Below are 25,209 nucleotides of genomic sequence, written 5' to 3' on the forward strand. Positions count from 1 at the left end.
TTATAATGTAGTGACACCTAGGGGCAGATTCTATGAAGCCGGGCACACACATTTATTATGGGAGGAAAAATTTCCTTGCTTTTTTGCTCACTCCTCTATGGGATTCAAGCAAAAATCAAGTGAGCATTTCCTGCCAGACACAGGGGTGCCGGGAGGAGGGGGGATGGGCCTGGAGCGGGCACTAAATACCCAGGCTTGCTGGAGGGGCTCGGCAGGGGCCCGGGTTTGAAGCTCCCCCGTCGCTCCTTTCTGCCAGCAGCCCAGCAGTGGGAGATAGCAGCCTCTGCCTGTGGGGGGAGTGATCACACTGGATTTGGTCCGGTCTGAGGAGCTCACATCGCATCCCCCCCCCAAACCCCCAGTGCGCAGGTTTTGTTTTTTTTTCTAAGGGGGCTTGTTTCTAAGAGGGCACGGCCACATCTCCATTCCCCTGGGCCGGCTCTCTACGGCCATGGCCGGATAAGACACGTAAAAATTAGTGTGCAAGGTTCTCACAGATCCTCGCAGCTGATAGACTCTGCTCGCTAATGTCATACCTACAGAGAAACAATATAGGGGTCACCAGGTGCAAATTCCTACATGAATTCTGATGCCTCAGTAGCAGTTAAAATTGAGGCAGCTGCTGTTTGACCAAAATTTGTTGTTTTTTTTTTAGACAGTTTGTGCATTTTATGTGTAAAACTATTGCTCCTATCTACAGGATTATGGGTTATGTGCCTGGAAAATCACCAAGGTTTTGTACAGTGACTCAAGAATTCGGGTTCCAGATGAAAGGACGACAGTGAGCCGCCAGGTCCATTGCAACTCTGCTAGTGTCTGGGGTCTTTTTTTGTTTATAAAAAAATGTGTCCAAATCGCAATGCGATGCGAGGAGGACGCACCAGGAGACTGCGCTGATTAAACCGATATGTGATACTTGCATTTCTGTTTTGCCACTGAGAATGTAAACAGAACTTGGCATGGAAAAAAAAAAGCTGTGGCCGCTGCAATACAGCACTTCGCGACTGAGAGAATAAAGCTGGGTACACACTGGAGTTATGTCGGGATGATTTGAGGTTTTGGAACGACAAATCGCCTACATCGCTCAATGTGTACCGGCGACTGTGCGCTCCCGCAGTCGCTAGCGACGCTCGCCAGGTTTGAATTGCTGCACATCAAAACTAACAAATACGCCAGCGACCAGTGCATTGTTAATGAATGACTTAACTGTGATCATTCATTTAAGTCGTCCAGTGTGGGCGCACAATCACTGTACAAGGGCATTCATTCTGATGTCGGAACGAATGCCCATCGCTCCAGTGTGAACCCAGCCTTAGTCACACACCAGGATGCACTATGGAAAATCGCAAGCTGGCAGAGGCAGTGTGATTCTCTGGGCAATGCTCTGCTAGGAAACATTGGGCCCTGGCATTCAGGTGGATGTTACTGTGACACGTACCACCTACCCAAACATTGTTGCCTTCATGGCAGCAGTATTCCCTAATGGCAGTTGTCTCTTTCAGTAGGATAATGCATCCTGCCACACTGCAAAAAGTGTTCAGGAAAGGTTAGAGGAACATGACAAAGAGTTCAAGGTGTTGACTTGGTCTCAAAATTCCCCAGATCTCATTCAGATCGAGCATCTGCGGGATGTGCTGGAAACACATGACCGAGTTATGGAGGCCCTACCTCGCAACTTACAAGACTTAAAGGATCTGCTACTAACGTCTTGGTGCCAGATTCCATAGGACAGAGGGCCTGATTCAGAGCCGGACGCTCTGACCAGAGCGCTTGCTCTGAATCAGGGCCCTCCTACCTCTTATTGGAGCGGCCTTTTGGACGCTCGCATAGCTGTGGGTTACCACCCACAGCTTATGCGAGCGTCCATGATGATGGTCGCGATGATCATCGGGCTTGCGACGAGACCCTGCGGTAGTGTCTCGCTGCCGCAAGCCCTGGAGTGATTTTGGCTCTATCAGAGCCAAAATCACTCCCACTGACATCACTAGTAATGTCAGTGGGGCCGGACCCAGACGGTACGCGTTCCCATGGAAACGCCTCCGTCTGGTAGCCACGCCCTCGGCACGTCCACCAAAGGGGGCGTGCTGTCACTCACCATCGACAGCACGCCCCCTTTGGTGCGAGACCCATAACGACGGCTACCCCGTCGTTATTTGGGTCTCTCGCATGCGCACGACGGAGCTCCCTCCGTCGTGCGCATGCGCACTAGGGCACCATCGACCCGCTTGCGAGCGGGTCAGAATCAGGCCCAGAGTGTCTTGTGGAGTCCCTGCCTCAACAGGTCAGAGCTGTTTTGGCAGCACAAGGGGGACCTACACAATATTAGGCTGTGGGTTCTAATGTTATGGCTGATAAATCCTCCCATTATATGTGAATTGTAAGGTTAACACCACTCAGCAGTAATTTGGTGGTTACTATAAGTTACTGGAATAACTCATTACACTCAAAATAGGAATTCAGCCCCTAATTACCTGTTGAAAACTCACAACATATGCGGTTTCTGCCATAGGACATACAGATGTGTCCTCATACACCCAACGTCTATACACCATACAGCGCTAGACGCCCGGCACAAATGAGATGCTCCGAGAAGGCTAGTGTACCGTAGATTTCTTTACATTATACATCTTATTAGCCAGAGGGGCTATTCGCCGCAATTTGAGCAACAATGTATGAGGAGACATCTGTATAGGCTGCTAGTAACGGACCTGGTCTTGTAACACGCACTGACTGCTTACATGGATAAGGATTTGCTAAGGAAGGTCAGCTGGTCACAATGACAGGAAGTGTGTTCCTGGATTTGAAGTATCAGGACTTTAATTAAAAAAAAACAATTTTGATGGAGACACAATAAAAGTGTCAAGACAGCCATATGAATTGATCAGTTTCTGATTTGACCACCAAATAAAACTGGGACAGATTTAGGTGCTTATTGGACAGTTGAACAATAACAAGGGCACACTATTTCCGGACCAATAATGAGTAGGGGCACAGACCTAGGTGGTCACCAATGGGACAGGATGTACAGACTAAAGCTGGCCACACACTAGACCAACTTACATCCAACCAGCCAACTTGTTGATTGGTTGGAATGAAAATCTGGTAAGGAATGAAAGCAAATGACAATCAGCAATTTGCTCCCAAATGCCGGAAAATGAACAAAAACTGTTGTTTGAACAAATTGTTTAGATCAAACATTTAACAAACTTGTCTGACGACCATTTTCATCTGTTTTCTGGCATTTAGGAGCAAATTGCTGATCATCATTTGCTCCCATACGTTACCAGATTTTCATTCCAACCAATCAACAAGTTGGCTGGTTGGATGTAAGTTGGTCTGGTGTGTGGCCAGCTTTAGCCTGTACAAAATGATGCATTATCCCTAACACATTTTGATCTGCCTGGTCAAACATTTTGGGTTGACAACACATGGGGGTCGACTCAATTAGGATTGAGCAGACTCTCTCCGCAGAGAAAGTGCAGCCATATGCCGATATGATTTTTGTCCGCGGCCCCATAGGATTGCATACTAAAATCTGCGAGTCTGGGGCGAACTGATGTGATGCTGCTGGTTCATCCACGCCGTGGCAACAGCAATTCGCCCCACCCGCTCCTAACTAAATCTACCCCACCGACTGACTTTGCATAAATTTAGTTTAAAAAAAATAATAACAAGCAGTAAAATCCCTGGACAAGCGGGCATCATCACACCATGCACTGTCATGAAGACAATAGAACAGAACGGTCTTTGATCTAAGGGTCTGCGGAATCCTACACAATTTAGTCCACCTCTGATCTAAACTATTATTTTCTTTCTTATTTACCAGTTCATAGACACGACTGCATGGAAAGTCTTCCACTGCATCTTATTCATGTGGGCCACATCTAATTGTATAATAGTTTTCATAGATGCACAATAAACCCTGCTTAATCTCAACTGGGTTAGGATCCAGGTCTATGGTGCCTTAAGAAAGACAAACAGCCCAATGAAGGCACCAATGGGAACTCCCTGACTTGTCACATGACTGGCAGATCATGGTAGCATGCGATAATTACGCCTGTAGCTCTCATGCACGGTCATAAGGGTTAGCTTTCTTTTGTTTATATACTTACTTCATCCATCTTCATACATGTGCCAAAATCTGCCAGCTTGAGATGTCCATATTTGTCCAAAAGCATGTTGTCGGGCTTAACGTCTCGGTGGATCAAGCCCATGGAGTGAATGGCATCGAGGGCGAGAACTACTTCGGCGGTGTAGAATTTTGCCCATTTCTCAGGCACATCATAGTTACTCATGAGGTTTACGAGGTCACCTCCCGGCATGTACTCCATCACCATGTAAAGGTATTTTTCATCTTGAAAGGCACAGGACAGCTGTAGAGGACCAAATAAGAAATCTGTTGTGATTCTAGTTACACGGATCAGAAGAAAATAATACACTTATACATACTGCAAAACAATTAAGACATTTCTGGTCACAAAGCCAGTGGAAAACAGGGTAAATCGATATTATGTTCCCGATTTCAATGAATTTACTCAAGTTTATTGTAACGCAGGTAAAACACGGTAAGTACTGATGAAATGGGAAACTCATCAGGTTTCCTTCAGACAAATGATCAATGTGTGCGCCCCACGCCTAGCATGGCACACATCAAGCCGGTAATAAAGTTTCTCCCAAACCCATTGTAGCATGTGGGGGTCAATTTCTGTGATGGCAGCTCTGATGCGGGTGCAGGTCAACCAGTCTAGTTGCAAGTGGTGGTACAACACACGATCCTTGATAGAACCTGACAAGTAGAAAATCACACGGAGTGAGATCTGGGGACCCTGGTGGCCAACGCAGTTCTAGATACGACCGCAGCTGCGCGACAAACCTGTCTTTGTCGCAACCAGTCGGTGAGGTGGTGCCGCACATTGTTATGGTAATGAGGAGAGGCGCCATCCTGTTAAAAGCTGGAGTTAGCATAGTCTTCTTCCAAATGCAGGAAGAGCCATAGATCCAGCATGTGCAGGGAGGTACTGTAGCTCACAGTGGCCTCAGCGAAGGATAAGGGCCCATAAATCTTTCGATTAGAAATGGCACCAAAGACTTTAGGGGAAACAAGTTTGTGTTGCAAGGAGGCGGGGGGATTTTCAGTACCCCAAACTCTCATGTTATGTTTGTTAACCTCCCCTAAAATGTGGGAAGCTGCTATGTCACTAAAAACCAACTTTTCGGGGACACCGTCCTCTTCGATTAGCCTGGGGAAATTGTCACAGAAAGTCGCTTGCAGGTCTTAAGCTGGGTACACACACTAAACGATGTGTGTACCCAGCGACAGGCAGACATATTGGGGCGGTCCGTACACACTAGGCGATCTGGTGCCCGACCGTACTGCATGCACACTACACATTTTTAAAGATTTGTCGGAATCGACCAAATATCATTATATCGTGCAGTGTGTAGGGGCCATAAGTCGCCGTCCTTCAGAGCTTACAGCATCAGCAGACTGTAAACTCTTAATTGCAAACATTTCCACAGAACCCACCATACAGGTTTCTGAGGGATACAAAGTTCTCATCTTGCTGGGACACCTTCCACTGCTTCTTCCCCTACTGATGGACGGCCAGAAGACTTTTGCTTGCAAATGCAGCCTGGGATTGAAACTGTGAATACCACTTCCAAATTTGGGTCTCTCCCGCGAATCCAGTTGAAAGCTCTTGACAGACTTATTTGTATGAAAAACAAGAACACAGAATGTCTTATGCTCTCTGCTAATCGCCATTTTCCTCAGCTGGCTCCTGACTGACGCTAGCGGAATCGGCAGCGGGGGAATCAGAACTTTGAGAGAATGCCTTTCAAAGCACACACCGCGCAACAAGAAACAATCATTACTTTTCACATAACAAATCATAGATCAACATTTTGACTCAACGTATACTCCTGTGTGCCAACGTCCGTCTGTACAGCACAAAGAAACGGCCTACTGGGCATTAAGCTGCACATTTAAACTTTTAAATAAATTACACATTACCTGAACTACCCAAGGACTATTTGCAAAGGCCATGATATCTCTTTCTTCCCAAAAAAAGGCAGAATCGGATCTTTTAATCATTTCAAACTTGCTAAGCAGCTTCATTGCAAATACTTTTTGTGAGTTTCTGTGCCGAACCTAATGGGAGAGAACCACAAGGACACATTAGGAGCAACGTATGACCGTACAAGTGTTATACAACAAATTCTGTATAGTATGTGATAACTACACCCATAGTGCAGGCGAAGACCGGAGCTGCCCTAACACAGACTAGCAACGATTTATTGACCCATGTCTGCGAGGGATGAAGGGTCATCAAGTGTATATTTCTGTCTGGCATGCATTCGTTTTTAAGATTCATAGGGGGTAACACATTTAGTAGCGCTGGGCATCTAACTAATGGGCGCCTATAGGAGCAATTCAATTGTTGCACTGATCAAATGGCCATTAGCCGCAGCAGACACATTGAAAAAAAATGTGTGAAAAGTCCATAGTTAGGCTTAGACGCCCAAGCCATAGTTTTGACGTCCAAACCAGAGCTTTAGACGCCTACACTAGTATTTTAGACGGGGTTAGCCACTTTTCGCGTCAAAAACCCGTCCTTTTGGGCGTGTAAACTACTAATGGGCATCTGATCAGAGCAACAATTAAATTGATCCAATAGACGCCCAACCGTTAGACGCCCAGCGCTGCAATTATGGAGCTGAAATTACCTTGTATCTACAGCTTATAAGGATAATGGGCAGCATGTGGTCTTGTGTGGACCTCCTGAGCAGAGCAGTTTTTGCTCTCTTGTCCTCAATCCACAGGAGGTACACAACACACTTATAGTATTGGATGGAGATACCTTCATACCAGTTTGACTAGACAGCTGTAAGGGTTACCCTACTTCAGTAGCTGTATGAACACTTTATGCTTGTGCTCTAATGCTTCTGTGCAAATGTCATGCATCCGTTCCTAGTCAGTAACATTGAAGACCATATCAAACTCATGCTGACCACCAGTGGTTTAGAGAACCTGCCCAGACAAAGGTGCTCATGGACAGTATGGAGTAGAAGTTGGGGCGAGAGAAGATTAGGGACAGGCATGAAGCAGAGCATAAAGGTGATCATGGATAGGGCATGAAGCAGAGCATAGAGGTGATCAGGTGCAAACATGAAGCTAAGCATAGAGGTGATCAGGGACAGGCTTGAAGCTTAACATAAAGGAGATCAGGGACTGGTGTACCCGTAACTCTGCTAGAAGCAGAAACAAGTTACAGTGTGAGGGAAACGTCTACACACTGGAAGTCATCTCTTACCAGCTGGACTTCACCAAATGCTCCTCTCCCAATAACTTTTACTACATCATAATCTTCTGCTTTCATCTGCAGTTGACGAACCTCACTCACAATTTTTTCATCTAATAAAAAACAAATAAAACAAAAACATAAACATATTAGCTGAGCTGCATCACTCAAAAGAAAAATATACCTGACCCTGACAAATGGTTCTTTATCAAACTACCCGACTTTAGGTGCCTGAGTGGCGGTAGCTTCAGTGAGGAGTGGGGAAGGCCTACAGAGGCAATATGAAGTTACTATGAGGAGTAGGAGAAGGTAATGACCTCTATACACAGGGCAGCAGTCCTAAGTATGCCATTTTATAAAAAGGTTGATTTTGAATGGCGCCACTCTTTATTTTTCTGCGATTTTTAAATAAAAAAGACTTTCTAAGGGTTTGGCTATATGAACACTAAGCAGAGAAATGACTGCAGTGTGTGACATTATGGTGTGAGCAGAAATTATATGTAGCACAGGTACCCTTGGGGTAATTACTTGACATGACCCCTGAGCAAAAAGGTTTAAGAAAATAATATTTCACAACTCTCACTTTCATGGACATTGAACTTTTTGAGCTTTTAATGTTGATTATACATAAATCTTATTAACTGCATATTAAATAAAACTAGAGCAAAGTAAGAATACAACAGTTATAATAAACCTACAAACCAAGACATATCATGGATACAGGATAAATTGCCTATCCACTAGAGACACCCAAAGAGAAATAAAAGCAGGTTCCTCCAAAGCTGGACACACACTATACGATATGTGTACCCAGCGATGCCACTGCCACTAGACCAGTGGTTCTCGAACTCGGTCCTCAGGACCCCACACAGGTCACGTTTTCAAGGTCACCCAGCAGGTGCACAGGTGTATTCATTACTGACACATTTTAAAAGATCCACATATGGAGCTAATTATTTCACTTGTGATTCTGTGAGGAGACATGGAAAACATGCACTCTTTGGTGTCCTGAGGACGGAGTTTGAGAACCTGTGCACTAGACGATCTGGTGCCCGGCATGTCGGCCTCTGCTGTATCCCGCTGCATGGGGTAGTCAGTCGCATCGTTAGGTTGAGCTGCATGGAGGGACAACCTGACGATGTGTCCGGCGACCACACGGGTGAGCGCAACAACCGACATAGTGGGTTCACACTACACGATTTGGACGATGTGTCATTCTGATCCATCGGAATCGGACATATCGTCCGAGAAATCGTATATAGTGTGTACCAGGCTTTAGAAAGACTAACCCCTGTGTAACCCATGCCGCCCCCCCCACCATAGATTGTAAGCTCTTACAAGCAGTCATCCCTCTAGCCTGTCTTTCTCATAATATTTAGCACTTTATATCCTGCAATGGATGCATATTGTCTGTATATGTCCTCTGTTAGTGCCGCAGACCCTTTGCCCTATGAATAAGGATTAATAATACTAAGAATATTCAGCATCAGTGATCGCACTGAGTGACAAAATATGGGATTCCCAGGGACCCTCCACTTAAGAAAAATTAAATAAAAATGGTGTCCTACCTGACCATTTTTGGGTCCCATCATATTTTATGCTTTAGAGCTCCTGACATGCCTCCACACATCCAGACATACCCCTAGAATTCCCATCTGATATCCCCATAAGCGTTCAGCCTTTACACATTATGCCACAGCAATGCTCAGCCTTTACACATTATGCCACAGCAATGCTCAGCCTTTACACATTATGCCACAGCAATGCTCAGCGCTTTACACATTATGCCACAGCAATGCTCAGCCTTTACACATTATGCCACAGCAATGCTCAGCCTTTACACATTATGCCACAGCAATGCTCAGCCTTTACACATTATGCCACACACAAATGCAATGCCTTTAGACATTATGCTGCTTTCCCCTACCCCCTAACATTTACCCCAGCAGCCTCTTACCTAACTGTGTACCTCTAGCAGCCCTCACCTATATCAGCTGGCTGGGGCCCCCATGGCAGGCAGCCGCACCGGTTCGGCAATCTGTGCAGCGGCTAGCGCTACCGTCATTCAAATATGGCGCCGCTCGCGAGCCAATCAGTGCTCGCAGACCGGCAGCCGCTGCTGACTGGCTGCCGGTCCACGAACTCCGATTGGCTCGCGAGCGGCGATGTGCTGCGACCAATCCCTTACAGCCGATCAGGGATTGGCCGCAGCACAGCGCGTCCCAGGCCCTCTTTTAAAAGTGAGTCCCCGGTGTTCTAGATTTGGTCAAATAAGCGCTGCAGCACGTATTTGCGATCACTGAGCATGCTAATATCAATAGAAAAAAGTGAAAATGGGACACATGATATAAAAACCTCAGATTGTGTAGATATGGCCCCCGGAAATGAACGTAGCATTCCAGGTGTGGTCCCACCAATGAGCTACATAATAGCACCACCGCCTCTCTTTTGTCAGTTCATAGATTGTGCAAGGAAAATGATAGAAAGAAGCCAATTGGTTGCTATAGGCAACTGCTCCACTTTTTGTTTTCTCTTCGGAAGGTTTAATACATCTTCCCTCCAAAAGGTTTTCAAATACGAGGGTGGTTCAATAAATAAGGGGGTCTATGTACTAAGCCTTGGAGAAAGAAAGTGGGCAAAGAGAAAGTACCAACCAATGAGCTACTATCATTTTTCAAACACAGCCTGTAACGTGACAGGAGGTGATTGGTTGGTACTTTATCCCCATCCACTTTTTCTCTCTCCATGGCTTAGTACATAAATCCCAAGGTAACAAGACCTCTCATTGCGTAAATTTATTCTACTCATACATATAATTAAAAGTATGGCCTTGGTACAGATTATTATTCCACATAGTGCCCATACTTGTCTAAGCACTTCGACATCTATCCCGGCATAGAAGAAATCAGTGTCAAGCGCCTGAAATCAGGACATGACGGCTTGCTGAACTTCATTGTCGGTTGCGAATCGTCTTCCATCCAGGTGCTTCTTCAATGGTCCAAAGAGATGGAAATCACTTGGTGCGAGGTCAGGGCTGTAGGGAGGATGGTCCAGTGCCTCCCAATGGTAGCGCCGTAACAACTCGGTTGGCTGAGTGTGGCCTAACGTTATCGTGCAGCAATATGCCGCCTGTTCACAGCAACCCGGTCATTTTCAATGTATTGCCCTTTGCAACCAGCTCAATGTGTCACAATAGTGGACAACATTTAGTGTCTCTCACTTGGGGGTCTATTTACTAAGCCTTGGATGGAGATAATGTGAACGGAGATAAAACACCAGCCAACCTAACTGCCATATCACAGGCTGTGTTGGAAAAATTACAGTTAAGAGCTGGTCGGCTGGTACTTTATCTCCATCCAAGGCTTAGTAAATAGACCCCGTCGTAAGGAAATCAACAAGAAACACGCCATTGTTTTCCCAAAACATGGTCGACATAACCTTCTTTGCTGATGGAGTGGTTTTGAATTTCTTTGTAGGTGAAGACGATGTGTGGTTCTAGGTCATGGATGCCTTGCTTCATCTTTGGTGTCACATGATGCATCCACGTTTCATCGCCTGCAGGAAATGCTCTCCCTCCTCATGTTACCACGTCACGTGTACGAGAGACAATACCATCCTATTGGTTCTGTAAGTTGCTTCGGTACCCAGCGTGAACACTTTTTCCTGTACCCCAGCTGCTCATGAACAATGTTGTGCACAGTACCCACTGAGATGTTCAGTTCATCAGCAATATTACTAACTCCAATGCATCTGTCCTCCTGAATCAGACCTTCTATGCGGCACAAATTGTCATCTGTGGTGGACGTGCTTGGCCGGCCGGATCGCTGCTCATCTTAAACGGCTGTCCTGCCATTATCTAAGCAGCGCACCACACCCAAACCTGTATCTGTGACATGATGCTATCGCCATACACTTTAACAAGTTGGCGATGAATTTCTGCTGCTGAAGTGCCCTTTAGACACAGAAATCTGATCACACTACGCACCTCAATGTTTGACCATTTGTCCGCCAGCCCCGCCATCTTACAACTGATGTTGGGACAGTGGACCTCATTCAGAGGCGGTTTTTGGTGCAGCCTCCTGGTCGCAAGCTAAGCTGTGGGTTACCACCCACAGCTTAGCTAGCTACCATGGTGATGGTGACAATGGTGATCACCATCGCGACCATCGGGGCTTGCGACCAGACCCTAAGGTTGGGTCTGGGCACTCGCAAGCCCCAGGGAGCTTTCTGCTCTGATGGAGCAGGAAGCTCCCCACTGACATCACTGTCACTGAAGATGTCAGTGCGGCCGCCCATAAAACGGTAGGCATTCCTTAAGGAACGCCTCCGTTTTGGAAACCACCCCCCCCGCCTACAAAAAGGGGCGACAGCCGCCCCTTTTGTAGCGAGCTCCGGAGCAAGAGAGTTTCGCTCTCACTCCGGGGCTTGCTCACGGCTATCCATCGACCCGGTTGCGAGCACATCGGTGCTTGCGACCAGGTCTAAATGACCCCCAGTATGTGGGGAATTCAGTTGTTTGTGCCAGGCATCTAACTAATAGGCATCTATCGGAGCAATTCAATTGTTGCTCTGATCAGACAGCCATTAGTATTCAAGGTCCACTGAAAGCCCCAAGTTTAGCTGCGCAAAGCTGCTCAACCCGTCTAAAACCCTGGTTTGGGCGCCCAAACTACGGCTTTTCACACGTTTTATCCCTGGACCTCCGGAGGCTGCCAGGAAAAATGAGTCTGCTGCAGCTAATGGGTGTCTGATCGGAGCAACAAATGAATTGCTCAGATAGACATCCATTAGTTAGACTAATGACCTTGAGAGGAAGCAGTGGTCTACCTGCTCTGGCCTGGTGGGAAATTAGAACGAAATAGAGAACATTCCACACGTGAGAGGCCTTGTTACTTTACTTATTGAACCACCCTCATAAAACAATCATTGATCCAATACACAAGTAGTGAACGCAAAATAAACTCCTGCTTGCTTCAACAGTAATGTAGAGAGCAGAAATGTAAAAGAACAATGTCCATCACTAAATACTGATCAAATACTTTGTTGCCGTTAACAATAAATTTAAGTATCAATATTAGATATTTATCTAATTAAAAATGGATTTCAAATGAGGGTTCTACTACATTATTAAAGCTACAATTGAACTTTTTAAACGTCAAGTTAACAATTTTGATATACATTTCTGCATGACATATAACATGGGGCTTGTATATTAATCTGCTGCTGATGGGACACACATTGTAAATGCTATTAAGCAGCCCTGCCAGTTACTTGGGCAACTTCCACTCACTGCTGCTCCCCACGTAGTGAAGCTCAATAAGTCACTTGCTGAAACAGTTAACACGGAGGTCTCCTGTTCCTGTAGTATAGAAACCTACAAGTGGTTTCTGTTCACCACTACTAAGTGGCTGCGGAGGAGGAGAACGGGATCCAGTTATTGGTCTACACACCACCCATTGTCTTTCATACGGGGCTGTGGCAATGGAGCACCAGGGAAAATTACCGCAAAGAGGACTACATACATGTCGGTGCAACTTTAATAAATTATCCGCATGTTCCGCTAAAGCTGGTGTACACACGTCTGCTGGTGGAATGCTCTCCAATGATCATAATAAACAATTTTATAGCGAGTCATTTTGTTGCAAAGTCAAATATTGTTGCAGTGTGTGTGTGTGTGTGTGTGTGTGTGTTTGACATTTAATTGCTGTTACTTTCACCAATTATGTAACAATTCACTGTAAGGACACTATATGAGCTTGGAGAGAGAAAGTACCAACCAATCAAATCCTGACATTTTCCAAACACTGTAAAATGACAGGAGCTGATTGGTTGGTACTTTATCACTCTCCAAACTATGATGCATCTCCACCTTTATAATGTTATTTACCTTGTTATGGGGCAGACTTATTAAACCTCCTAACGAAAACAAGTGGAGGTGTTGCCTATAGCAACCAGATATTAGCTATCATTTTATTTAGTGCATTGTATAAAATAATCACTATAATCTGAGTGATTGCTATGGGAACACCACTACTTGTGCCCTTTAGAAGGTTTCATAAATACCTCCCTACTGTATGTATGGTGTTAGCACAACACACAATGCATCTGAAATATAAAAACGGCATAAATAAAGCACTCACATCTATATACAAAGTTGTCTATATTCTTGTTTTTCCTTAGTGCAGGGAAGTCAAGGTCCAGGACCAAAGAATTGAGTCCATCCTAGAAAAGATAAAGGAAGACAATGAGTACGATTATAACTGTACTATATCCTCCACATAATACACAGTGCTCCCGTATTACACTGCCCACCTTTGTAACATTAATTTCACTTATAGCCAGATATATTTCCCAATTCAGTCTTCCCAGGTGTGCGTTACACAGAGTCATTTCAGTATAGGGCTTTCGCTTTAAAGAGCACATTTCCGTTTGGACTGAACCAATATTCATAAACCTGTGCAGACTATTTCCTAGGAAGTATGAATGTCAATCATAAAGCACCTCAGCCATGTCATAGTACGGGTGGACTACAGTCACAAAATGGCTGCATTTGCTGTGTGCAGGTGTCAGATGCTCGTTACAACCCACTATAACATCACATTGCGTGCCAGACAAAGAACTGGCGAAAATAGCAGAAAAATGTTAGGGAAAGGTGGTTTAGAATATATTCTCATAAACAGTAAGGCCGAAGGAGAGCAGAAAAATGTCCTTGCCTCCCTACTTCATCATACCCCAGAGGCAGGGGAGGAGAAGGGGGAGCAGCAGCCAATATAAAGCACAGGGGGAAGACCGATGGACATGTTAAGAGGTGTCATTGGCATGTGGGAAGGTCTGGCAGCCATGTTTGGATGTCTGGGAGGCACGTACGGAGCTCTTAGAGACCTGGTGGCATTTTGGAGAAAGTGAGGGCTAAGTGAGGTGTATATTCAGATGAGCAATGTGGGAGTGAAGAGGTTGAGTATAGGATTATATTTATTAATCAAATTAAGGGTAGCATGTGGCCATTTTGAAGGTGGGAGCATCATTCAGCTTTAACTCCTAATTATAAATATATTTGACATGATTGCCTTTCGTTTACCAAACTGTTATGCAGCCATGTTTGCTAGGCCTTCATTTAATAATGTAATGTCCCTGTTCACTGAACGGTGCCCTGTATGACTTCAACGAAGGATCAGTGCCCTGTCTGCAGCTTCACTGCATGTTGCAGAGGGCATTTCACCTAGTTTCATTTTGTTTAGAAGAATGTTTTGAAAATGGGGGAAAAAAAATTGTTATATTGTAAATTGTTCAAAATACGGACTAAAAGAACAACCTATGTCGGCTGTCACATGAAAATAATCCCATGATGAAAATCAGAGAAAAACAACAACAAAATTAGTTAAATAAATAAGTTAATGTAGTGTGGGTGCCAGTATATATGCACTGTAGCCGTATGTAGTTAGTGTCAGTATAAGGCACGCTGGAGGAGCAGAGAGGAGAGTGTGTCCAGGACTTGTACATAGAATGACTTCATGTGTTGTAGCGGAGGGGATCTATCTGGGAGAGAGCCGGAAGCTGACGGCCTCTTCTCCAGCTGTCAGGAAACCTGCCACTGGGATGATTTCATGCTCAGCTTCCTTTACGCTATGACAGCACTATAAGCCCTCATCCACAATCCCATTATCATGCTATTCATACAGACCTAGCACTCAGGAGCAAGAGGAAGGGGGGCAGCTCTAGCATACATCCAAATATAATGTACAGTAAAAGGTCAATAGCCTTCAGAAACTGAAAAGCATGACCAAAAGCAACTTAGCAGTGCGTCTAGGAGGGATTGTCTCATCCTCAGGTACCTCAGGGAGAGGGAGTACGCTGCATGGTGGCTATAAGTGGCACGCTAACATAGGAGTAAGACCTCGTTTTATCTTGGCCAGCATAAGGTTACGCTCCTCCGATATTAATGCAATGAGAAATCTCTGTACGGCACGAATTATTCCCATATAATAGAAAGCGCATTTATAGAAGTTACAATAATATTATATATATATATATATATATATATATAATATCTCCAGAAGATGGTCGTTCATACACACTGAACGACCATCATCTGCTCCTGGCCGCAGGTCCCGCTGGCTGGGGGATGCGTGTCCGGCCCCCCTCCCCGCGGCATCTGCTGTGATGGACAGATATATCTGCCATCGGCTGTGCAGCAGAGCCGACGCGATATATCCATGAGCGACGTCGTTCACAGACATATCGCTGGTACACACTGGCTGACAGGCACCAGATATATTGGCCGATATATCTGTCTGTGTGTACCCAGTTTAAGACGATCACATTGATAAAAGTAACAAAAAAAAAAGAAAGAGAAAATGTTTAGGTTTACGAGACACACACTAAGTTTATGTGCGGCCCAGTCCGATAAAAAGTTGATATTTTTTATTTATTTCATTTTTAAGTATAGTGCAGTGGTTCCCAAACTGGGTGCCTCAAGGCACTTGCAGGGGTGCCTTGGGTTAGTGGTCCAGTACAAATAAAATAATTTTTAGTCCGTGTGATTGGCAGCAGCCAGTAGCGGTTTTGCTGATCAAAAAATATGTGGACAAAAAGAAACACGGCCCTGTCAACCACCACATAACTGATCCTAAGGGTAAATCCTAATTTACCCAAATTAATTTACCCTGAATTTCTCAATAAGAAACTTTTGCCCCAGGTGTGTGTGTTCAAAATGCTGATACTCTAGGGTAGTGGTGTCAAACTCGGGCCCTTCAGCTTTTGTGGGATTACATATCCCAGCATGCCCTGCCACACTTCTAGCATGTCCTAATTGCAAAACTGTGGCACTGCATGCTGGGATGTGTAGTTCCACTGCAGCTGGAGGGCCCGACTTTGACACCACTGCTCTAGGGTGTCGTGATTCGAAAAAGTTTGGGAACCACTGGTATAATGAACAAAAACAGCATGAACCTGAATGATATGCATCCCATACAAGCAAATAGGAGTCTGACTAACATAAGGAATATAAGTACAAACACATGGTACGATGAACCTGCCTCGCAGCTGTAATGGTAAATCGTGTATGGTTTCCTGTACAGATACTCACTTACTGTCACTTCTAATTCTCACAACACTTGCTATAGCCCAGACGTACATATCAGAGGAAACATATTTCAAACAAGACAAAGACATTACTAGAAAACAAATGTGTTGGCAAATGTATTCCATCCAAGCTATTAATCACAAAGTACTTGGCAAAAGAGAACACAAATAAAAATGCTTAAAATAACATATCTGCAACTGTGATGCTCGTACAGTGATTGTTTTTAAACTGCCCTGTAACGCTTTACATATTAGTACTGCTCTCCACACAAGACGCTGCTGCGCTAACCTCGTGGGCAGTGTAAGATCGTATAGCGGGGGCAAGGGTTCAAAGGAAAAGGTATCGATGAAGTCAACTGAACGGCAGCCGACAAATCTACCCCAATCGCTTTATTTGGCAGGAACTGCAGGGGTCCCGCATACGGGAAACGTGATGTTCTGCCAGTTTTTTCCAGGGGTGTTTTAAAACTCTGTTCAAAAACAAAATAGATTAAATAAAATAAAATAAAAACGGCCTGGAATTCAACTTTCATTAACTTCTTATAAAGATGATAAATACTACAAATCCAATAAACATGAACTCATGCCCAAAAAATAATACAAATACTGGCCCGATAAAGAAAGTATTAAATGATGAAGTTGTGGTTCTAATCAGTAATCTGTTCTTCTCGTGCAACAACAGTGCAAAAACCCTGTCACCAGGTGGAGCACTGCCCTACACGGTCATTGGTTTCTTTATTATGACTAAATGACTTTCAATTGGGGTGTGACCTCTTGTTGGAGGGGGCATGGCCTCATGGCACGTCCCCTTTCCATCACTCTGGGGGGCGTGCCCAGAGCATGTCATTTACGCCAGGTATCCTGCACCATACGAGGCAAAAAAAAAAAGGTGTATGAGGAGAAATCTGTATTTTGGCGATTTTTGAGCTGGTCGCATTTCAACAATAGCTGTATTTTATATATTTTTTTTCAACTGAGCCAACACAAATAATTCCTGTTTTTTGTTTTGTTTTTAAGGCGACTGTTTCCTGAAAATAGCATTCATTTCAATATTTCTCCTCACATGGCAAAGATAAGCCACCAAAAATAGTAAAAAAAAAAAAGTGCTTTGGTTTCTTTTAGCTCACTGGATTCTATATGCAGATTTTCAGAATAAAAGCTGCAGTTCAAAAGAACACTGCATTTTTTTTTTTCCTACCAGTGTGAATTAAATGCATAAATTGTTCAGGAATAATATGGTAAGCTTAACAAATAGACAACCTACAGTACTACATTAAATGAGGCAACCCCTGTGTTTAGTGATATCAGGATCTGGGCATTATAACCCCCCTTCATCCACATATTTGTTAATGCTTTTTATAGCATAGTGTGTTGCAATATATTGAAAGAAGGGACTTTTTCAATTGAGGATGCCCAAGTGCGAGGGTGCCAGGATGAGGATATTACGACACGTTAAGTGCCCTCCCCCATCTGCCAGTGCAGGTTGATATTGTTTGGGCAATCCTCTCTTTAAAACGACTCTGAATATGTGGGTGCCATGATGGATGAGGCAGAGTACTTTTAGTGCACTCTCCCCTATTTCCTGGCTTTTAAAACATCTGCCACGTTTATTCCGGAAGGAATGGGGCATAATGATGTCATTGTGTGCCCAACGTGATGTTCTCATCAAGCTCCGCACTTCCTAGGCCGGAGCGACATCAACTATAACAAAGGGGACCTTTTGGTAATTTTTGTCCCTCATTTGAATCCCCGCAGTACTTATGACCATAGGCGTTTGCAGGGTCTTTCTGAGCAGTGTGTGTGACGCCCCCTGCCCCCAAAAAATCGTTAGCCTCTTCCTGTGGATCGATGACATGGCGGCGGCGGATTGGAGCTCCTGCAGAAGGCGCTGATTCAGTACCCCGCCCACAGGTACATGGGTAGGATCGCTGTCTGCCGAACCAATCAGTGCAGACTTATTGATTACAGTACGCACAGACTTGTTGGGGCTGTACACCGCATACCACTCTTTCTTAGCTGGGAGGGGGTTAAAGTAACCTTCAACCAAGTCCAGTATTGGGTGAAATTTACAAAGCTAAGATTAAATACAGGGTTTTATTTTTCCTCTTTTCTCCACATTGCAGTTCATGGCCGTCCTAACCGCATTATAAGCCCTGGGAAAAGCAATCTACTGGGGCCGGTGTGATTGGACACCCACTGCCCCCTACCACTCTATAAAATATGACCCCAAATCGGACACCCAATGACCCCCAAACTGGTCCAGTTCACCCGTGTAAAACATTCAGGGCTGTTGTTGCTCCTCCTCTAAGTGCAATCACGGTTTTCATGCATTGGGAATTACACAGGGGAGTGGCAGAGACAAAAGACCGACCTGCCTGACTGAATCGCAGGTGTCCAGCATGGAGATGCCAAGAACCTGGTGGACCAGGCAAGTAGTGAATCAGTGTTACAGTAAATACAAAAATAAACTCTTAAGGTGCCCACACACATAGCGACATTTTACACGATTTGGTCGTTTTCGACAAATCGTGATGACGAATCGGGTAAAAAAAAAAAAAAAAAGTACAAATCGTGAGTTTATGCTCACGAGCACGATGCCGATGCGCGTCCCCGCTCGTCGTACATCGCATCTTCAAATCTGCCGTGCTGTAGGGCAGATTAGCCAATCTGGGATACAATGCATTGGCTGCAAGATAGATCTTAAGTCAGATTGGACATTTTTAACTCCAAATCGTGATCACGATGGCAAGGGAGCTCCCGTGAAAGTTCATGAGGAAATTGGCCATAAAATCGTATCGTGAGGACATCGGTATATGTGTGTGGGCACCTTTAGTATAGAATATTTCACACGTAATCAAATTGTAACTTTAGAGCAGGGGTGGGGGACCTTTTTTCTGCCGAGGGCCATTTTGATATATATAAAAATATTTGCGTACCTGGTGCAGGCCACGCCCCCTCCCTGTGACTTCACATGGGGCGGGCCCACAATCGCCAGTGATTACAGCAATGCCCGGAGCATCCTGAGGATGCTCCGGGGAGCTGTAAGGGCAGCGGTGTGACCGTCTGAAGCATCCTAAGGACTCTCCAGGCGGCACCACTGCATAGATTCTGGCTGCAGGGGGCCATTCTAGGCACCCTGCTAGACAGATGAGGCTAGCAGAAAAAAGCTCAGAAGGCCAGACCAAATGATTCCGCGGGCTATATACGGCCCCAGGGTCTGAGGTTCCCCATCCCTGCTTTAGCGGTTGTGCTGTATAAACTATTGGTGCCCTTTTCCGGAAAAGTAACAAATAGGATTTTAAAAGTAAACAAAAAGAAGGAGGAGCGGCCCCTAGGTACCATTTTAGGGCATAGATTAGCTCTCATGAGTCTTGTCTAACAGGTCTTATTGCTGCAGTGAAAACCATTTACACGGACGACTGCCATAGTTACACACCTCATTGTGTGTCATGGCGCTGGCAGAAGGCCAACATAAGTACCAGCATTAAGCGGCATGTCTACTATAGCCAGTGCATATAGGAACCTATCTGCCAACAATCCACTTACAGGAAAGCACATATCACTATGGTGAAGTATCCTCCCTAATCCTGATTACACAGCACGCTGGCTGCCCCGAGTATTCCAAGGTGCGAATAAAAGGAAGGAACATATCCCATGGGTAACATTTCATATTAACGTTGATTCCATTCTCTTAAAGAAATGTACCCTCTGGTATCGGTTATACGCTCAACGCAAGTGAAAATGTAAGGAAAGGTCTTATAAGCCGCACTGCACCTATGTAGGTTAGATGTGCATTTACACAGAAGTAGGACACCCGCACTGCGCCTATGTACGTTAGATGTGCATTTACACAGAAGTATGACACCAGCACTGCGCCTATGTACGTTAGATGTGCATTTACACAGAAGTAGGACACCCGCACTGCGCCTATGTACGTTAGATGTGCATTTACACAGAAGTATGACACCCGCACTGCGCCTATGTACGTTAGATGTGCATTTACACAGAAGTATGACACCCGCACTGCGCCTATGTACGTTAGATGTGCATTTACACAGAAGTATGACACCAGCACTGCACCTATGTACGTTAGATGTGCATTTACACAGAAGTATGACACCCGCACTGCACCTATGTACGTTAGATGTGCAGTTACACAGAAGTATGACACCCGCACTGCACCTATGTACGTTAGATGTGCATTTACACAGAAGTATGACACCCGCACTGCACCTATGTACGTTAGATGTGCATTTACACAGAAGTATGACACCCGCATTGCACCTATGTACGTTAGATGTGCATTTACACAGAAGTATAACACCCGCACTGCACCTATGTACGTTAGATGTGCATTTACACAGAAGTATGACACCAGCACTGCACCTATGTACGTTAGATGTGCATTTACACAGAAGTATGACACCAGCACTGCACCTATGTACGTTAGATGTGCATTTACACAGAAGTATGACACCAGCACTGCACCTATGTACGTTAGATGTGCATTTACACAGAAGTAGGACACCCGCACTGCACCTATGTACGTTAGATGTGCATTTACACAGAAGTATGACACCCGCACTGCACCTATGTACGTTAGATGTGCATTTACAAAGTAGGACACCCGCACTGCGCCTATGTACGTTAGATGTGCATTTAGACAGAAGTATGACACCCGCACTGCGCCTATGTACGTTAGATGTGCATTTACACAGAAGTATGACACCCGCATTGCACCTATTTATGTTAGATGTGCATTTACAAAGAAGTAGGACACCCGCACTGCACCTATGTACGTTAGATGTGCATTTAGACAGAAGTATGACACCCGCACTGCGCCTATGTACGTTAGATGTGCATTTACACAGAAGTATGACACCCGCATTGCACCTATGTACGTTAGATGTGCATTTACACAGAAGTATGACACCCACACTGCACCTATGTACGTTAGATGTGCATTTAGATAAAAGTATGAACAAAACCCTTTAAAGTAATGTATGAATGAGTGTGAGTCTTCAACTGCATTAACGTAGGTCGGATGGGCAGGAATATAGTAAGCGTCCAAAATAACAAAAAAATACAAAGATAAATGTACATAGAACCACAAACAAGAAATTCTCATGTACTGCAATGATTTTTATTTTTGCAATCTATTTACACGCACTGTATGTACATAAAAATCACAGGATAAATGCCAAGTTTTAACATTGGTGGCTGCCTATCTAAACAAGAGAGGCGATTATGTCAGGTAGGGCGGCCGTCTGCAGGAAATCAGGCGTTTTTTCAGTGCATAAACATTTGTAAAGTAACCAATACATACATTCCTACTAAAGAGTATCGTGCAATACTATATCTATAAATATGTTATTATCTATATTACTGTATTACAGAGAGACAGACAGATGCTCCAATAATAACATTTGGGATACGTAAACTAGCAAATAATTTGAAAGATTCACAAAATGTGAACTTAATTATAAAGTACAAACATGTCCACATTCACCTTTACTCAAATCGCACCTAATGGGGCCACAGACTGTGTGACTTAGCCGCTGCAAGCGTCCACAAGAGAATATTTCTTACACTATGCATCACTAATGCACAAAAGTACAATGCAAGGGTACCCTGCCCACTGACACTGGCGGCTTATGTAACTATGTGTGCGACTGTCACTATCCTGAGTAAAAAGGTAAAAGATAGCATTATGATAGGAGCGACTAGCACCATTCCACGCGCCACGTATCCATGCGTAATCTGCAACTTTATAAGAATTCCTAGTGTGCCTGGTACACTGTAAGCCGCTGCGTATGCAGCTACCATGCGAAAAAGATTAAAAATTCAGGAAAAAGTGTGACAGGCTGTCTAAGCTGTGCCAAGCGTCTCACGCCACAAACGCAAGGCGCATGAGGACACATCTGTAAATACGATCTAGAATAAACTGTACTAGCAATCCATAAATAAATTGCAAATACAAATACAATGCGCTCAGAACCCCTGTATGTCTTATGATCGTAAATGTCAATAGGTAATGATACCATAGCAGCTTAAGAATATGCACATGAAGAAGAACAAAATAGGTAATCCAAATAAATGCTTTACTGTAAAGGTATCAAAGCACAGTGGTAAAGTACACAAGGGAGAAAAAATAAAATTAAAAATAAAATGCGTAAAAAATATGATGAAGAGTCAGTTCCAATCTATGAAGGATTGTACCCATACGGACCTGGACCTCGTACAGATGGTATGAAGGAGGATAAAAGTATATGTGATGGTGCGGCGTCCCGCACAATAATGTAGTGGTAGACTGCAGGAGTGGTCAGGATGTAATGTGCACGGAGATCTTCACGGGGTAAGTAGTACGGATAATACTGGAGTGTGTGGGAGGTGTGGCTACACTCTCGTGCCTGCCAATGGGAGTGAGCGTCGAAGAAGGTCCCGGGCCACCTGGCGATCTCCGGCGTGTTCCAATCGGCAGGCACCTAAGTGTGCAGAGGGGGGGGGGGGGGAGGGGAAATTGCGGTCCCAGTGAGGGAGACCTGGCGCCGCACAACCCTCCTGACCTCAGGACTCACCTCCTCGATCTCAACAGCGTCCGCTCTTGCCCCTGGCCGGTCTGCTTCGTCGTTCTCCTCCGAATCTTCTTACGTGTTCCCGGGCGTGTGAGGCAAATCCTCAGGCGCTGCTATAGGCAGATAGTCTCAGAGTGGATATGAAGTTCAGAACAGTGTCCAAATAATATCCAACGCGTTTCAACCCACGTGGGGTCTTCTTCTCGGGCAGAATGATGAATTAGCTTATGCTTTATCCTTAGAAGGTCAGACACTCTTCTATCAGTGCAGCTCACCCCGCACCAATTAGCTCAGGTCCAGTGCGCAATATTTCCATATAGATTTTGTAAATACGATCTACACTTAAACTCCAATTACCTGCCAGTAAAGAGCTATTAATATCCTACATAGTACACCATATACACCTCTCCTATTTGCACCATATGGTACTAAACACCTGGTGCAATTCCCGTACTGTGCCCTTTTTTTCCCCCTCAATTTTGATACTTTTTCATCAGTTTTGCTATTTTCCTCCATTTTTGAGTTTTAGCTTGCATACAGTGTACTAAGAAAGTAGGATTATTTTTTTTTTTTTGCCGCAAAGGAATTAGAATAAAAACGCAGCTAAAACATGACGACGATTGGAGCAGGTCGCTCATATCAGACCTGTCTTTTGCCGTATTACAGACTGCAAACTCTTTCCTCAATGTTGCATTTTACTTTAGTTTTTAGGATTAAGGAGTTTTTTTTTGTAGCAAAGGAATCGGTATAAATTCACAGGTAACTAATAACGATGCGTGGCACGGGTCACTATTTACTAGGGATGTGCAGGCTCAGATTAGTTCAGATTTTCCCGCCAAAAATCGGGTCACAGAAAGCGGCAAAAGGTCATCTTTTATGGACAAACATCATTCCTGGACAAAAGTCCATGAAAGATGACGTTTTGATGACCCAATTTGTCAGGAAAAATACAAATTTGGCGGGAAAATTCAAACTAATCCGAGCCTGCACAATCATCCAATCACCTGCCTAAAATTGAATATTCCCCAATCAGACCAGATGAGGCAGCCACTATGCGTTGCTCTGATGCGGAGCTGCAAATCGCATTATCAGAAAAACACGCCATCAGAATATGCGCAAAATCATGTATCAATATGTAAAGAATGAGAAAGATGATGCACTATTAACCTATCATCATGCTTGTGAGATAGCCGCCATTATTGTCATAACATTCAGTCCCTGTACTGAACAGGCTGTGGCTGAGTGACCTTATGGCTGGGGAATCCCTATGCTGTTGGGTTTTCCTGTTATGGTGGCACCAGCTCAGCATGTCACGTCACAGCCTGGCACTGGTTAGCCACCTCACGCTCATGAATTGAGCTTCCAGCCAGTACCATGAGTGAAGGTGCTGGATTCAACTGGGGTGATGCCATTATTCTTTTGTACATCATATTGGCACAGAACTGCAGCGGGTAAGGCCTTTGGTAGGGGTATATATAGGGCTGTGTCCAGGTCAGACTGACTGGTGTGAAAACCCCTTTACTGCAGTTGGTTTACGCTTGCCCGCCGTACTCGCCTTCACCCCGCCTCTCTATCCAAAGGGACGTGTGAGTGTCATATCATATGCATACGCTTGTGGTCTGTATCGGCGTACACGTTGCACAGCTGTGTATTTCACGCTATGAATGTTGGCACAATTCCCGCACGGCACGAGCCCCATACAGGCTTCTGTTCTTTGTTTTGTTTATGTTACAAAATGAATTTTCTTATTCAATCAACTTGGATTTTAGGTGTAAAGGTCTGCCTTAAGCACAGTGCTTGCTTAGATAATGCCTTTGTGTACACATCCAAGCAGGGGGAAAAAATGTTCCATCGTATACTATACGATTTAAAAGTTTGGTTCATTGACATTATAAACCCTACTAAAGTCTACATGATTAAACAGCCACGGCAGAATTTATGGAGTTATCACCATATAATTCTGTATATCCTCACCATCCTCTACATTATACGAGGGATTTACCATTTAGAATTTTATCTCCCCTTCGAGCCATATTTAGCAAGCGGTGAATTAATTGCAAGCATACCTCACAGCCTATTCACTGAAATTGTTTAGCCTGTCACCATCATTACTCCTAATGTTACACTACTGTGACTAAGTTCCATGCAAAACCGACTGGCATGCAATGAACCAAAGCCTGTTGTTGTTTAGTGGACTAAACTGTTCATTAAACCTCAGTCACCTGCACCCCCTCCAGGAAACCCCTCGTCCA

General features: G+C 44.6%; 1 protein-coding gene across 5 annotated transcripts in view; it reads right to left on the minus strand.

The window, feature by feature from the left end:
• Positions 1 to 25,209, minus strand: part of ROCK2 (Rho associated coiled-coil containing protein kinase 2) — a 179,335-nt gene that overhangs the window by 58,498 nt on the left and 95,628 nt on the right. For all 5 annotated transcript variants that reach the window (XM_088444609.1, XM_088444608.1, XM_088444605.1 and 2 more), the window contains exons 2-5: positions 13,442 to 13,523; positions 7,314 to 7,414; positions 6,014 to 6,151; positions 4,113 to 4,373 (exon numbers count right to left, since the gene is read on the minus strand). In XM_088444609.1, the coding sequence (XP_088300735.1) occupies positions 4,113 to 4,373; positions 6,014 to 6,151; positions 7,314 to 7,414; positions 13,442 to 13,523 (582 nt within the window). The remainder of the gene's footprint in view (positions 1 to 4,112; positions 4,374 to 6,013; positions 6,152 to 7,313; positions 7,415 to 13,441; positions 13,524 to 25,209) is intronic.

The sequence above is a fragment of the Taudactylus pleione genome, unplaced genomic scaffold (genome assembly GCF_031769625.1).
Source record: "Taudactylus pleione unplaced genomic scaffold, aTauple2 ptg000367l, whole genome shotgun sequence".
NCBI lineage: Eukaryota > Metazoa > Chordata > Amphibia > Anura > Myobatrachidae > Taudactylus > Taudactylus pleione.